Source organism: Netta rufina (assembly GCF_964035555.1).
Source record: "Netta rufina genome assembly, chromosome: 19".
Taxonomy (NCBI): Eukaryota; Metazoa; Chordata; class Aves; order Anseriformes; family Anatidae; genus Netta; species Netta rufina.
In genome coordinates this window covers 6,572,830-6,589,646 of record NC_140143.1, presented here as the reverse complement: position 1 = coordinate 6,589,646, position 16,817 = coordinate 6,572,830, and the positions used below count along the sequence as shown (strand labels likewise).

The 16,817-nt window shown below is 35.7% G+C and overlaps 1 protein-coding gene across 5 annotated transcripts in view; it reads left to right on the top strand.

Moving 5' to 3' along the window:
* The first annotated feature begins 1,133 nt into the window (after window positions 1-1,133).
* Window positions 1,134-16,817, top strand: part of PECAM1 (platelet and endothelial cell adhesion molecule 1) — a 31,463-nt gene continuing 15,779 nt past the window's right edge. For 2 of the 5 annotated variants that reach the window (XM_084298515.1, XM_084298512.1), the window contains exons 1-13: window positions 1,135-1,415; window positions 1,584-1,610; window positions 3,469-3,762; window positions 4,523-4,831; window positions 4,918-5,187; window positions 5,570-5,830; window positions 6,839-7,120; window positions 10,236-10,517; window positions 10,949-11,056; window positions 11,923-11,950; window positions 12,405-12,475; window positions 13,184-13,240; window positions 15,355-15,423. In XM_084298515.1, coding sequence (XP_084154641.1) covers window positions 1,382-1,415; window positions 1,584-1,610; window positions 3,469-3,762; window positions 4,523-4,831; window positions 4,918-5,187; window positions 5,570-5,830; window positions 6,839-7,120; window positions 10,236-10,517; window positions 10,949-11,056; window positions 11,923-11,950; window positions 12,405-12,475; window positions 13,184-13,240; window positions 15,355-15,423 — 2,092 coding nt within the window. In that variant the 5' untranslated portion in view covers window positions 1,135-1,381. Of the gene's footprint in view, window positions 1,416-1,583; window positions 1,611-3,468; window positions 3,763-4,522; window positions 4,832-4,917; window positions 5,188-5,569; window positions 5,831-6,838; window positions 7,121-10,235; window positions 10,518-10,948; window positions 11,057-11,922; window positions 11,951-12,404; window positions 12,476-13,183; window positions 13,241-15,354; window positions 15,424-16,817 lie in introns of all 5 variants that reach the window. The other 3 variants (XM_084298513.1, XM_084298514.1, XM_084298516.1) reach the window with 3 other exon arrangements.

The window sequence follows — 16,817 nt, the reverse complement described above, 5'->3', positions numbered from 1 at the left end:
GCTTTCCTTGTTATGCCCATCTCTCTCACCCCCTTCCCATCTGAATTTCAAGAAACTGGGGTTTTGGATAATTATTACGTTTTAGTTTTCTTCACAAATAATCATTTACAGCACAAATTCAGCTACTGATTTCCTTGTCTTTAGGCCTTTTACTTTCTTCAGATTTTCATCTGTAATCAGAAAAAAACAAACAAACAAACAAATAAAAAAGCCCCCCAAACCCGTCCATTTGTTAAAGGAAGTTGAGTAATTCAAGTGTTCTGAATTTTACATCAGTTCCTTACAGTATCTCAGGCAGACATTTACATCAACTGAAATGCTGAAGTAGAATATTATGCATCTTTTCCTCTTCTTTGGTTTACATTCAGTTTATGCTTTCAGTATTTTGGATGCAAAATTAATCATCCCTCATTCTGGCATGGCTGTCATACTGTCAGGCTACTTTTATTATTGCACAAAATTAAATGACACAGGAAAGGTCAGCAGATCTCTCAGGGACGTCTGAATTCAAACAGTTTCAAGCTACTGGCAGATTTAACTCTTGAGCATTCTCTGTTTCAGATTGTGCAAGTGCTCCTTCAGCTCTCCGTAGGGAAATGAAACTCCAAACTGTTGTGGGTTTAAAGTTTTGTAATTGTGTATGTTTTTCACTGTCCTAACTGCACAAAACTTGTGCCCTTCTATGGTTTTGATACATGATGGTAGCATAAGAGGTCCACCTGTCAATATTCTAGTGTAACCCAACAGTTGCTATGGTTTCTGAAGTAATTTGAATTTATTGTGAACTCAATGGTAAAGCTGTGGTTTGCCATAGCAAAGGCGAGTGAGCTAGATATGGAGGTAAAGGGGAAAAGTGAATAATTATGTATATGTATTCTCTGAATGAGTTTTCTATACCAGGATGAAGAGAAATATTTGCTCAAGGATCTGCAGAGGTCAAATAATGGATGTAATTTGTGTTCGTAAATGGTTAATTGTGACTTAAAAATACCCGTATTGACAGGAACTGCAGGATAAATGTCACTGGACCTTCTTGTTTTTTTAATACACCTTAAGAAATTAAACAAAGCAAATGCATTTGGTGGCGCCCTCAGGAAAAGTCCAGTCACTTCCTGAACAGTAATCTGCCTGGGAGCAGCAGATAGATTCTCATTGTTTGCCATTTCCAGTTTCCAGTAATGGGAACGATTACTTGATCTGGCCAGTTTCAGCTGAAGATTTGCAAAAATGTACAAATTTTAATGGCAGAATTTTATTAGTTTCCATAAAACATTTTTTTTTTTAAAAAAAAAGAAACTGTTTTGGGGACCTGGTAGCAAATTACCTCTGATGATGAATATTGTTTTATTTTGTAATTAAGTGTCTGTTCTTCAGGAACGAGATGCATCTTGCTCTTCTGGTGATTTTCTTGCAGTGTAAGTTTAATAACTAAGTATCTGGATGGGTACATGTGCTTCTGTGTTTTGTTGTTTGGCTGGTTGGTTGGTTTGGTTTGTTAGTTTTTTTGGTAACTTTTTAGTGTTTATAATGCTGTCTCTCAATCTGTAAACTTTGAAAATAACATTGCTTTTCACTTTTTTCAGGTTCAGGAGTTTACACTCAGGAAAGAGGTAGGTAATGATAGTTTTTTTGTGGTTTTGTTTTTGTTTTGTTTTGTTTTGTTTTTTTTTTTTTCACATACGTATTTAAAAGACGTAATTTAACTGCTTTCTCTTTAGTTAGTGTGCATCCATAACAGAGTTTATCTGGTTTGCTGTACTAAATCTCTACAAAATTTGGCCATAAAAAAAAAAAAAAATACTTGGTGGTGTTTCTTAGTAAAGTGTTTAAAAGAGATATGTGCAGAGATATGTGCTGCTCAGATTTTTAATTAATGTTTTGGTGATTTTTTTCCTAGACCAATTTGCTTGCTCCAACAAATGAGAAAAGATGGGAGGGGAAATTCAACTACTTGTATTTTCTATTAGTTTTAAAAACAAACAAAGTTATGTTCACTCTCTTTTGCTCTTTTTCTTGCAAAATATTCCATGAACCTGTCCGAGCAGAGTATAGAACTTGTGTCCTGAAAGAAATGCTTTTACTTTTTATGTTGTCATCTTGCTGGCTCCGAGCATGTACACTCTGCATCCTTGCTTTTCTCCATCTATCAAGAAATGCTTGCTCCTCTGTGTCACGTAGTCTGCTCATGTGCAAAAAGTACTGTACTGATTTTTATGGCCCAAAATCTCCTTGGCAAATTGTAAATATCTGGTAACTGGACAAGGCAGAAAATTTTTACTGTTCAGGTACTTAATTTCTAATAAAAATCTTGGGGAAAAGTATGCATATCCAAATCTGTAATTTCTATGGGAAGGGAAAATGAGTGCACTCAAAAGTTTTCCCTGTACTTGTTCATTGAGCTGTGTGAATAAAAGTATTATTATACTGATATTCTGATAATCATAAAATTTTGTTACATAGTATTTATCATTCCTGTGGTTATAAACACAGAAGCACTGTATGTGTTAATGCTATTATAAACTTAGTTTGTTAAACTACTTAGCTGTTTTTTATTTGTTCATTTTTAGTAGGAATATTGTATTCAACATATTTTTTCAAGGGCTGGAAAGTTTAAATTATAAATTAAATAAAGACTTTAGTTCTGTATATGATTCTGTATTTCGATTATTTAAAGCCATATGGTTGTTAAGGATTCTTGAGTGTATGATCATGGGACATGTCACAGTGTGAAGTTAGGCATGTACAAGTTTGCTTGCAGAACTTGAACCCAAATATCTTTTGCTATGCTCCAGTTTTCCTAAAGTATAGATTTGAGATTATCCCAAGTATGTACATTACATGTTTAAAATGAAATTTGCATATTTGCAAATTACATGTTTAAAATTAAATTTAACATAACCCTAATCTTACTTTCAGATTTAAAAAAATAAATAAATGCTGGAATAACTTCAGAGATTTCTGTCATATGTTTAGGGATGACGTGACTTGGGGTTTAATACAGCTCTAAACTGGGTTATGCTGTCATTCTTCAGTTTCTTCAGACAAAAAGATATACAAACTTTTGTTAATCTCTCAGATCTCCAGACAAAAGGAGATGGAGACAACAAACTACAAGAAATCAGGAAAAACAAGAAATAGCTGCAAATCTACTCCAATATTCCCTGCTATTCTAGGGCATTTAGCAGATTTGGCCAAATCAGTGATTCTCTGAATCGCCCAAGGCAGAGAGTGAGGAGATGAACATTGCATGTTGAGATAATCAGTAGGGGCATCTAATATACTGGTGCAGAGAAAGGTAAAGCTGCTACTACTGTCAACATCTGTGAGATCTGACCACAAAAATGATAACACTTGCTACTAGGATACAATGAATTAATTTTATCTCAAGCTACTACATTTTAATCAGTAACAGTTTTATGTTAGACAATTTGAAGATAATATAACTCTCTTTTTATTTTCTCCATCAAGTTTTTACCTTCAACAATGTTGAAATCAGGGCTGAGCCATCTGCCAAAGTGAAGAATGGAGCTCCTATGTCAATTATATGCCATGCTGATATTAGCAAAAGTGCCAATTTCCACCTACAGCATAATATTACAATTTTTAAGGATGGCAAGCTTGTATATATGATTGTATCAGACAAAGAAGTTGCACGATATGAAGTACCTATCGCTAGATCTGCAGATACAGGAGACTATGAATGTACTGTGAAAGCAGATGGAAAGACAAAATCTAGTAAATCGTTACATGTTTGGGTAACAGGTGAGTATTCTTTCAAACATGTCAGTTTTCTAAGATACAAAAAGAGAAACCTCTCAGGGTGAGTGACAATAGCCAGTGCTAAATAGGATATCTTGCAAAAGGTTTTTTGTCCTTAGACATCCCAGTGCTTTACAAGAGTTGAGTACTAAGTCCTCATATTAAGGCACAGAAATGAAATCTCAGTCCCAAGCTTACCTGGCAGATCAGTGACAGTCAAAAATGGAATTCATGCCTCCTGAGCCACCTTCCCATGCTCTATCCCTGAGACTAGAGAAAGCGTTATTTATGAAAGCTTGCACCCATAGACTGGAAATACATTGGTGGGGGAGACTAAATTACTGGAAAGGCTGGAAACAAAGATTGTCACCTTGTAATAGCTGTTGCCAAAGCTAGTATCAGTGGTGGACTACTTTTGTAGATAATTTTATATCTGTCTTTCTGTCTTGTTCCTTCATCTTTTCTGAGAACAGGGGCAACCTCTGTCTATACTCTTTCTAATCATGTATTCTTGACTGAAAGTGATGTTTTGCCTCTTGGAAAAGCAACTAGGAAAACATTTGTTCTGTGTTAAATAGTTACAATAATATAGTTACAATAGTAAATAATAATAATAGTAAAACAAACAAACAAAACAAACAGATCCAGTATTTGCAAATTATTTGTATCTGTCCATTAGCATAAATCAATACCATAGTCATCAGAGATGGATCACTGCATCACCCCAAATCAAACTATTTCTTTCCTTGTTTTCTGCTGTAAGGAATGACCAAACCAATCCTGACTGCTGAGAAAAGAGAAGTTTTAGAGGGTGAAGTTGTAAAATTACGTTGTGAGCTGCCAGAAGAAGTACCTCCTTTACAGTTCCTTTTCCGGAAGACAAAGACAAATTCAACTCCTAAAGAAAAACTTGTATTTGAGGCATACAGGAATTTTTCTACAGCGGAATTTTCTGTTGAAGAGGGGGATAATATTTTGTACTTTGACTGTTTTGGTAAGAGATTTGTGAAACATACAAACTTTGAACTTGAAAGTTCAGAACCCAGCAACAGAACACTTGTTACTGTCAAGGGTAAGTTGCTTAACTTTTCATTTTACATTTCTTTGCTTGCCATAATTAAAAAGTTGGATTCTGATCTTATATGTATTCTCTTTCAGAACCATTTATAAAGCCTTCTCTGATCATCAAGTCCACAAGTAATATTACAGAAGGAGACAGGATAGAGTTTGAATGCTCAACTGTAGTAGCTCGAATGCGTGACATTGAAATCATACTTCAGAAAAACAAAACAATACTGAATAGTGTACGAGATGAGAAACTTTTGAAATATTCTGCAGTTGCTACTCTAGAGGACAGTGGTGAATACCTGTGTAAGGTGGAGCAAGGGAGAGCATCTAAAACCACCAAACTGAATGTTGTTGTGGCAGGTAAGACCTCTGTTCACCTTAGATTTTACTCAGTGAAGAAATATTTAAATTTGAATTTGGTAGATCTGCAAAGGTAATGTCCAGATCCAAGTATAAATTTTCCCTAATTTAAAGGCTATTTAGATTTGGACTTCTGATTTTTGCCAGCCGCTAATACTTTACAACTAAAATAATACTTTCAAATACTTTCCACATATGGGATGTAGATTCCAAGCAATTGTTACATTTCTGTTTTCCCTGAAAATATTATTATATTACAATAGCATGATGGGTTTTTGTCCTGATTGCAATCTTTCTCTATATGCTTCATTCTGTATAATTTGGGATAGGCAGTCACATTCTTTTATGCTCAATTTGAATGATTTCTCTTTTTATCTTACAGAGTTATTCCCCAAGCCAATATTGTCTGCTTCTATGAGCAAGCTTGATGAAAATAAAGAATTAACTTTGAGTTGCAGCATTAGTGGTTTTCGAAAAGCTAACTTCTCTATATTACGGAGAAATTCAAATGGAGACATCTTGTTGAAAAATTCTAGAAACCTAACAATGAGAGTTAATGTGAATGATACTGGATCCTATATCTGTAAGGCTGAAGTAAAAGGAATAGTCAAGGAGAGCAAACCTGTAAGGATAAGTGTTTATGGTGAGTAGATACAGAAGGTTAGAACCCAGTGGAAAAAAAAAAAGAAATCAAAGCCATAAACTTATAAATAGGCTCATCTTTTTACAAATCCGTCTCTTCTACTTCATGAACTACAAGGGTGTTCATAAGTTTTTGGAATATTAATTTCTGTGAGATGTGCTTACATGCTTTAGTTGTAGAGGATTTGACCTATTGCTATCTTAGTCAAGTGAGGCTGTTACAGGCTTGGCCCTAGAGGAAAGGAGATAGCATGTCTTCCCTTCTGTCCTGTTCACTTGGTTCTGCTAGGTGCCAAATAAACTCTCGTTCATTACCATTTGCAGGAGCTGGGAATGATCTGCAAACATTTAACTCACCAGTTTGATCTGAAACTCTGTCAGTAGCTACCTTGAATCTCTTCCCCTGACCCTCCAGGCAGAAAGCCATGAGAGACAGAGGTCATCTGGATGACTGTACTCCAGAAAAGCCAAATTTTTTGCTATCTATACAACCCCCTGACCAGCACACTATTTATAAACACCCTAGTTTCCTTCCCCATCATGGAACAAGCACAGTCAGTTCTCAAGTCTGTAAAGGGGGATTAATTGGGTTGTAACTCACTGCAGAAACAGAGGTCCCTGATTAGATGCTAGAGTATCCATCTCAGATAATACATGTGATGTTACTTTACCTCCAGATTATTTTACTCTATATATTTGCTCCTTGGGTAAGAGCTAGCTCTCGAGTTTGGATGATCCACAGCTGTTTTACTGACCTTTTCTTGGTTTTCTTTGCCTTCTGCTTGCATGCTGTTTTAGTCTAAATCATACATGTATGTTTTGTTATCTGTTTTTTCTTTGTTCAAGTCATCCTCTTGCTTCCATTCTGTTGATGAGCAGGAGCTTCCCATATAGGCTGGGTGTGGAAACTAGCTAAATAGTGTATATTTGTATGCTTTATATAAAATAATATTGTATCTTTGAGTCTTATGTAATATAATTGGCAACACTTTTTTTCTTCCCATTTTAGCTCCAGTCTCCAAGCCAACTCTTTCTGTTGTCAGTGGTTTACCGGAGGTGGTACTGGGGAAACCTCTACAGTTGATCTGTCGTTTAATGATGGGAACACCGCCAATAACATTCACATTCTACAAAGGAAATGAAGTTAAGAAAGTGGTAATTAATGACACATATGCTACATTCTTGGATGAAAATATTAGACAAAATGACAAAAGAGGGTACAAATGTGATGCTAGAAATAATCACTCTAGCGGCGTGAAAACTAGCAATATTCTCAACATCACAGTAATAGGTAAGTCTGTTCAATGCTTCTTGTCTAATGCCATATTTTGATTCTTGAAACTGCTTGAAGTGGCATATTATAGACTAAGCAAAATGGATGCTTTATAAAAACTTTATTATAATAAAAGCATTATTTCATTCAAAATATTTATAAATCCTTGTTCAAATGGAGTAAAAATAGTTGGAGATCTGTATCAGACTATTTGTCAATGAAGTAACAATCTTGATAGTAGTCAGAACTGAGTTGACTACAGCTGAGTTTATTTTAATGCAAAAGACATCTGACTTGAAATCCTGTTGTAGAAGTAGTCTTACTGGCAAAGCATAAATGATTTCAGTGTTCAAAAATTTGAACAACAAAAGCTGTTTCAGTAAAATAACGATTAAAAAATTCAGAACCAGATCAATTTTTTCCACATTTGATTTCCATAGGTCTGGATTTATTGCATATGTAATGATATTGAAGTTATTTCTATGAATTTCCTCACCAAAATACATGTAAGCTTGCTAGCTAGATTCCTAGTAAAAATAAATAAATAAATCTACACTTTCAGTAATCTCTCTAAAAATCTCTGTTATTAATTGCAATTTTCTGAGGCACTGAGCATGTTCAACACCAGAGGTTGCAGTTCCTTAGGAGCTCTGAAAGTCAGTCTATTATTATGCTGTATCTGCAAATAGTAGTTACTGGAAATGAGCAAACTGATCTGCAAGTATGAAAAGTTACTTTTGTGCCCAGCTTTAAGTACAATGTCTTTACTAGCTTATAACCCTTAAGAGTGAGAGGACTGAATTGCACTGCTGAAATGTCCTGCTGTAGTGGGATATTTGAAATAAGGGAAATAACAAAATTAAAAAGCATGCATCTGAATCTCTGAATAACCACAGACATTCCTTAACACAGGATGACGATATTCAAATCTAGAACATGAGAAAGCCTGTAGGAGGTACTGCAGGAAAAACAGAGGCTGCATTAGAAAGGGCAAAATTCCTCTATCCATGAGGTAGCTGAAGCTTTAAAAAGAAGAATTGGAAGGCTATAGAAGAAAGCATGAGGCTTGATATATGCTGGGTATCTTAACACTACTTCAAGAAGGAGCATGCTAGTGAAAAAGCTGTGATTTGCAAGTGTGCAATTGGTAGATGTGAAGAGCAACTTCAGGAAGCAAAAAACTGTTTCATAGTAAGCTACAAGAGTCTGATACTGATAACTCTTAAAACATACGTGCGTGTTGGTTCTTACGTGGGTAAGAGTGTCTTGTTTTGGTGGGATTTTAACCATCATACTCTATTTCTGTAGATTTGTTTGGTGCTCTCCGAGCAGATGGTAGTAAATTTTCACACAATAGTTCAGATCCTAGTGGTTCAAAGGAGTTTTCAGTGTTGTGTCCTAGCCTGAATCCGAATTGTGTTCATTTTAAAAATATAAACTTGCTAAAAGGTGGATTATCTCTGAGTTTACTGAAGAAATGTGAGTTTTGACATTGAGTTGTACATGACTAGAACAGATATATCCAGAATTGTTGCATTTCTTCTGTGTCAGTTGGATTATTGCACAGCTGAAGGACATGCTCTTCGTTTTCTTGGCCTCTAAAAAAGTTTCAATTGACAGTATTTGCCTTTGCTTAGATTATAGAGCTAGGAGTGCACATCAAGTTCATCAGTTCCACTAGGATATGCTTTGCTAACACTGGAGAGAAGCTGAAATACAAAACTGTGAAAAGCTTTATCCAGTAAAATGTAAAGTCAAGGTAATTTGAAATAACGAGTAACAAACAAATACAAAGCATAATCTTAGTCCTTTAATAAGTGTCTATTTCTATAGTGTCTTACACATCCTTGCTAGAACTAGTGTATTGCAGTCATTACAGCAGTGTTTCGGGATATACTGTGACACCGTTCGGAAATTCTGAATAGAAACTCGCATTTTGGAGCCTGATGAAACTATCTTCTGCAGCTATTCTCTCCTGATGTGGTTGTTTTCTCTCCTGAGTTCTGTTTTCTGTCCTTTCTGGCTATACTTTTCTGAAAAATAGAGTAAAATTCTGGCTATATTTCCTGAAAAAAAAAAAATTTGTTTTATATAGCAATCCTCTCACAGTCATGAGGCCAGTTGCAGTAGCCCACATTTTGCATCTAAATCAGCTTCCTAATATAAACGCAGCTTTCATGACAAGCGTCTTTTCATATCAGATTTGGCTTCCTCGTTTTGCTTCTGTGCCAGTGTTGCCTTGATGACTCCTCATTTACTTCTGCCTTGTGTTATCCATGACCCTGCTCCAAACACATTAATAGTTCCAGAAAAATTTTGTTCAGTAATTTTAGCAAAGCAGGTGCTTCAAATCCAAAGCATTTTGGGAAGCTAGTGACAGTCCACTTGCATTGTGCCATAGAAAGTGTTAACTGTATATACATTTTCTTTCCTGATGCAGTTATGAGTGTTGATTCACATGTATTTGTAAGATAGCTCTGTATATGTTATTTCTTTCATTAGTAGCCTAAAAACTGTATTTTCACTATGCATATTCTTACAATTTGTTCAAATGTAGACTATTTTATTTTGTTTGCTATATCCTGTAATCTTTAGAATTTAGGACTTGTTCATGCCTTTGATGCATCATCTGACAATGTTTACTATTGTTACGAGAAAGATATAATGCAGTTAGTATAAAACAGTGTAACCCTACATAACTATGAAAGCATAGGTACATAAATTATTTATAATATATATAAAATAATTATAAATAATAATTATATAACTATAAATAATTATAATTATTTGTACTATCAAACTGCAGAGTGTGTTATTTCTGAAAACCAAATAATTTCTAGGTTGGGGCCTGGTGGGAATCTGAAGGAGTTTAAGAGGCTGACTTCTGTGGAAATGGATATAGTTTCCTTCTGTGTCTGCTTTGCTTCTTTATGATGCCCTCTTTATTTTTGAGTGTATAGAAATATTTACTGGAGGATGCAATCTGGCAGAGATATTTCAGAACAATACTGTGCATTCACTCTGTTTAGCTAAGTAAAATGGCATTAAAGCAAGTATATCTACAATACAGTATTTTATCATCAAAGTTATTTTTAATAGCAGAGAGATGTTTCATTTGTGCCTTTCTTTGTAGTACCAATCAGGAATGCCAGCTTGGGCAGTATTCCATATGGGGATGTGGAAGATGGCAGTGGGACTGCTTTTCTCTGCTCTGTCGAAGAAGGATCTTGGCCAATCCACTTCAAGATTTTTAAAAAAACTGATCACGATACTCTTTTATATGAAAAAACCGAAAGCACAGACAGAATCGTGTGGCACAAGGAAACAATGAGCAGGCAGGATACAGGGACATATTACTGCATGGTTTCTAATCGAGCTAAGGTGAATGTGAAAAGCCATCCAATAACCATCAATGGTAAGTTAACTTTTACAATAAACTGCATACTCTGCTATCGTGGCAGGTGAGGTCATGTTATATGTAAAGTTACTAAATGTAAGGGATGTTATGAAGTATACCTGCCTTACTTGGTTTTGTTCCACCATTGGCAGAAGTTAGACAGAGAAACATTTATAAACAGAGGTTATTTTACCTACATACAAAAGCTTAACAGATGCTCAAAAGCCAAAGGAGTCATATTAAGTTAAAAGCAACCCTTTGTTGTACTGAGATGTCTGTCACAAGAGCAGGGCTCACTAGCGACCTTTGCACGCAAGTCTCCTTAAAGACTTTCAGCATTGTGTAGGAAGGTTAATTTGTAGTAAAGTAAAAGCTCACTTTATGCAGAAGTTAGTAATGATGACCAGTCACTGTATATACTCTCTTAAACATGTCTTCCGTATTTCCAGTCATCTTAGCATCTTGGCAGAAAGGAGTCATTGCTGCATTTGTCCTCATACTTATCGTAGGAGCAATAACTCTCACTGTATGGTGGTTTTTATGTAAGAAGAAAAAGGGTAAGAAATGATTCTCTTCTATTTCTTTAGTAATTAATGTATTGCAGTAAAAACATTGTATCTGCTTCAGGAACAACGGCCCGTGGGGGTGAGGCCTTGGGAAATGACTACGTGTGTTTTTAAAAACCTAAAAGTCTGCTTAAAAATGCATGGTTGGGTAAAATTAAGCTGTAGGTGTGTTGAAGTTACTCAGGTATCTTAGGCAGAATAGGGAGAACATCTAACTAATGGTGCTGGAAAGGCACTAGTGGAGCACATGTTTTTGGAGGTAGGCCAGAATTGCACTATTCTGATGCAATCCAAGGTCTGGAATTCAGACCCTTCAAATGTAGAGGAAGAAGCAGCCTGAGGTGCTTTTTGCTCCATTACAGAACTACAACAATTTGATTCAGGGTCCCAACTTGGAGGTAATTGAGATATTTCTCTAGTCTTCATGAAGGAAATTTTAGATTATTAGATTTCTTTTTCTCCCCATACTAATATAATTTCACTTTTGTGTTTGTCTTTTATTATTAAGGTATTGGTCTTTTGGAAAGTAAGGAAATCTAGTTTAAATGAACATCCTGTGATATGGAGTACATTGCAAAATATTTTGGAAAATTTCAAGTACCTGGATGTCCTAGGCAGCTTAAATTGACCAGGCTGAAATTTGAGGTTAAAGAGCTTAGCTTCACTGCAAAAGAGACATTTAAATGGGATGTAGAACACTAAGTAATTGATTTTGTAATATCTAAGAGAATTTACTCTGATTTTGGTAGATAATTGCTGTGTGTTTTTTTTTTTTTTTTTTTAATTATTAATTATTATTTTAAAATTATTTTACTTGTACAGTATATTAATAGATGCTTTTATTCTTCTTTTTCAAGCTAAAGAATCATCCATGGAGATGTCTCGGTAAGATAGCTTGCTTTCTGGTAATGGTGAAGTATTTCTGTTTAAAGGTTTGGGGCCTTCCACCATATGAATGTAGTTTATTATGGCACACACCTGCAAACAATAGATGGTTGTGCTTCATGCACCACCTGCTTACACAACAACAGGATGAGGAAATACTCTAAAAATAGAAAAAGGACAGCTAAGAGAAATACAAGAATGTCAGACCTACATTTGAATGCATTTAGAAATTAAATTAAAAACACGGAAGTCTTAAAGTAATGCAAGAAGGACCACCTTTGTTTTAAAGCTTGCTTATGGTTATCATAAAGACAGAAACAAAATTTTCATTAGCTTCAATACTTAAGAAATTGTAGTAGTCAGCATAGACAATGACTGATATTTGCATATCATCATGTTGATTTTATTGGCTGTTATGGATAATTACATAAACTTTTATTGGTTTGCTCTTCAGATCTGCCTTGGCTACAAACTCAACCAATGAAAAACTGGCAAGACAGCACAATGATGGAGACTACTATTCTGGTAGGATATTTTGCTCTAAAACTAGGAGTAAATTGACCTAATGACCTAATTAAATATTTATTCTAAGATCTGGACTTGCATGGTTGTGGTTTAGACGGGGGCCAAATTTTTGGTAATCCTATAATCACAATAACATCCTCCAAAGTGTCTTCTATCATTTTGAATTTGCATAGCTTTTTATGAGCATGTCTTATACAAAGACTTGTTTATAAATCTGCCCAGGCACTTCTACCAGGCAATCAGTTACCAATACTACAGATGGAAAATGATGGTAAAAGAGAATTACTTCCTCATTTTGACAGATTTCTGACAGATGCAAAAAATGAATTCAGAGAGCAAATTTGAGTTGTGGCATGTGCTCCCACAGTCTGGCAGCAACATAGCAATGTTAACTTGCCCTTACTGGTCACTTTCTTTCCTGGATCTCAGTGCACTTCATGAAATAGGTGGACATGTTGTTTAGAGTACCTGCTACGAGCAAAGTTATCCTGTTTTTTTTTTTGTTTTTTTTTGTTTTTTTTTTTAACCTGATTATTTAAGAAGTCCTACTCACCTTTGTTGCGTGACTGTCTTTTAGATGTGAATCTAAAAGTAGAATTTCTCCTATGTAAATAAACAGTGGCAATACGAACTGCAGCTGTTTAACTCATTCATTTGATTGGCTTTAATAAATATTTTCTCAGCTCAACTTTTACTTGAATATTTTAGGATCAGGTTACATTGAAGATGGTGAAAATCACATGAAATCAACAGATGAAAATAAAGGTAATTTCAAACTTAAACAATAGATTCTATTTTTATTTATTTATTTATTTTTTACAGTTGAAGGCTGTAATGTTTTCTTGTGGCAGCAGTGAGGATTTGATAGGTTCAGTCCTTTCCTCCTCCTCTCTGATAGTGGAGAAAACTGACAAATATAGATCTTTTTCCTCATGTGCAGAATGGAAATGACAGGACCCATTTCTGAACATCATTGTGAAGTGTAATTAATTTTGCTGGATTTGAGGCCTTCAGATGGAGGACAGTTTACAACTAACTAATAGTAGGAATTTTAAGTTCTATATGACATATATTAAGAAGCTTTTTTTTGTTGTTGTTTTTGTTTTTTTTTTTTCTACAGACTTATTTTATTTCTCTGTCTTTTATTCCTTTCTACAGATCTTGAAATATTTAAGCGTTAAACCTAAAAATAATCTGTTATGAATCAGAATAACATGACCTGCCAAATGCCTTGACACACCACATGGGATAATATCTATAATCATTAAAAGGTGTCATCAACTACTATCATCTAGCATATTGTATTCTTCATGACCAGTGTTTTTAAAATATTTATTCAAAGAATACTGCTTAAATATGTGGATAATTTCACAGAAAAACTTGGAACCAACCTTTGGAAACTGTAGCTCAATTATTATTTTTTTTTTCCTTTTTTTTTTTTCTTCATATTTTTTTCTTTTTTTTCTCTTATCCTACCTGTTTCAGATCAAGTTAGCTCTGATGTAGCAACCTGCATGTGTGCGGGAAATAAATGGTTTTAATCTTTATCCACTACAGTTTGGGCAGCTTTGTTAAAACCAACTAGGTTATTGCAGATCTATGTACCAGATACAGAAGCCTATTATTTATATAATTCTAAAAATAACAGTAACCATTCTGTATTTGTATGACAATAGCTTTCACTTCAGCAAGCAAGAGGAAAGAGCTTATGGTCAGTGTATGGAACTTAGCCCATTGTGGCTCGAATAAGTCAAATTAGAAATAGAGACACCCTCATGTAAAACAAACACACAGACAGCTGGAACATAGGAACATAAAGCTGTATCGATCCTGAAGAATCTTTCCTATTGTAGGAAGTATGTCATTTAAACTTTGTTATTGACTAATATTTCTTCTGAAACAGTTGGTTTTTTTTTCTTGACTTTTTTTTTTTTTTCCTTCTCTCACCAATGCTATTGCAATGTTGCTCCAAAACTAATGCTGTTGAAAGGCTGCTCCAAAATTTTACAGTTCTAGTCATCAGATCTTTTTGTTCTAAAGAACCTGCAAGCATTTCTGCAGGGTTCCAGTCTGCCATAGACTTTCCAACTTTTTCAGAAATCCAGTAGAAATCCATCTAGGAAAACCCCGAGGAAAAGAGCAGGAAATAACAGCTGTTTCTTGTCTCTGTTACATCCAGTTACTGGTCAGCCAGTAGTCTTAGTAAATCATCTGTCTAATCATTGTCAAGCTTTTTGTGGGCATTGTGGAAAGGAGCATTTTGAGGAGGTAGATGGGTGGCCATTGTAAATATTCTAAGGAGAACTTGAAGGGAAACTCTTTATTGAGAACACGAGGGAAAAGTGCTGAAATTGCTTTGTGGCAAAGCAGAAATTGAGAGTATGAGAGGTGATGAGGGTAGTCATGAAGGACTTAGGGAAGGCTTTTAAACATGAGCAAAGTGGACAGTGGGAAGTGTCCTGCCCCAGCAGCCATGCAAAAGGAAGAAAAAGTAATGTCAGGGAGAGACATAGAAGAGAGAGAACCTGTAGCTGCAGCAGGAATAGGGGAGAATCCCAGATAATCTCCTACTCCATTTGTGTTGTGACAATTTTGAAGGTGTTTAATAGAAAGTAAGAATTAGGCACAATTCTCACATCACACAGTTTCATAATTTTGGTTTGTGTTGTACTGCTGCTTCTCAGGTAGGGGCGACCTTAGGAATAGGTAGGCCTTACACCTCTGATAACTCACGTCTGCTGTAAATAGGGCCTGATCCTGCACCTATCAAAGTCAATGAGGACATGTCCATTAATTCCAGTGGCAGTAGGATCAGGCCCACTGCTCAAGTGAAGCATGCAGTGCTACAAAGAAACATCTTCTTGATATTTTTGGGGCAGGACCTGACCTTGAGAGTGCTGAGGTGGAGTACACTGAAGTTGAAGTATCAACGCTTGATCCTCACAGAGGTACTGTCTGGCATCTATGGTTATGATTTGGGATTAATTCCACGCATGTTACTACTCCCTGACTCTGGTTTGACATTGGCATCTATGAATGTAAGAGCAGGTTGTGCTTTGCATGCATGATGGTTTCATGCCAATAGTGTTCCTTAATGTAGATGATGCTGTGGCAACCATGCTCTTGTTCATTGCAATCCTTCTTCCCCAGGGATCCTCTTGTTCACTTGCCCATCCCGTTCATGTGAGGTCTCTGCAGAGCCGGGCTCCCAGTTAGATCTGTGTCTCTGAGCAGAAAGCAGCCTGCTGTGAATGCTCATGTTAGAGAGTCCAAACTTATTGACAGCCGTTTGAGGTTAGCCACAGGGTAGGTTAACAGAGAGAACAGAAATCAGAGGAATTGCTTTTGTTTATAAAGGAACTGGCTGAAGGATGAAAGCTGTAATACACTTGTGATAGAGAAGGGAGAGAGAAGAGTGTACTTAGTCTTTTAGTCTGGAGAGGGATGGAGACCATCCTGGGTTTTGTGAGACATCAGACAGAAAAATTAGAATATTGATACCCAGATAATTTTGGCCCACATGTCTCACAGTAGCTCTATGGCAACAGTATCCAGAAATCATACCATGAGTCTAAGGTATGTGTCTCTGCAACCTTGTTGGAGAAATCTGTTAAAATTTATTCATCAAGTGCACACTTGAATCGCTCTGTGTCAGCTGGAGAACTGTGATATCATTATACTCTTGTGCTGAAAGCTGTTAAATCTTTCAGACACTTAGAATAAGTTTCAAGTACCTAAGAGTGAATAAAACCCACCAGAGACATTTATGCTATACCTTAGCTTCTTTGTTTTAACTTAATCAGAAGCAAAGCAATGAAGGAATGGACAAATTTGCTTTTCCCTTGTAGGAAAGAACAATCACTTATTTCGGAGACCAAAGGCATGCTTGTTTAGCTAGTAATACAGGTGTTTGGTCAAAGTGCTCGCTCTTCATGCTTGGCATCAAAGCTCTCTTGCTAAAGCCAGTCCTCCTGTTCTTTTGCTCTTTTCTGACATGCTGGTATCATTCATCACAGAGTTTTCCCCGTATTCTAAGCATGCTATTTATTCACCTCTGCTAAGTTTTGCACTTAGATATCACAGCTGTACTCTTTCTCAGAATAGGGCTAATACTTAATTGTTCCAAATGTTCTCTGAGTGTGCATTGTACAATGTAGAATGGTAAAGATATACTAATGTATCGCAATTTAAATGAAAAATCCTATTAAATGCAAGACCAGCATCTCTAAAAATAGGCTTTTCATCTCTTTTCTGAGATTCAAGTGTACCAGACTGAGTAATAAGTGTCTGTGCTATGTAGACTTCCATCATAGCTGAATCCAGTTAAATTGCAAAATAATGT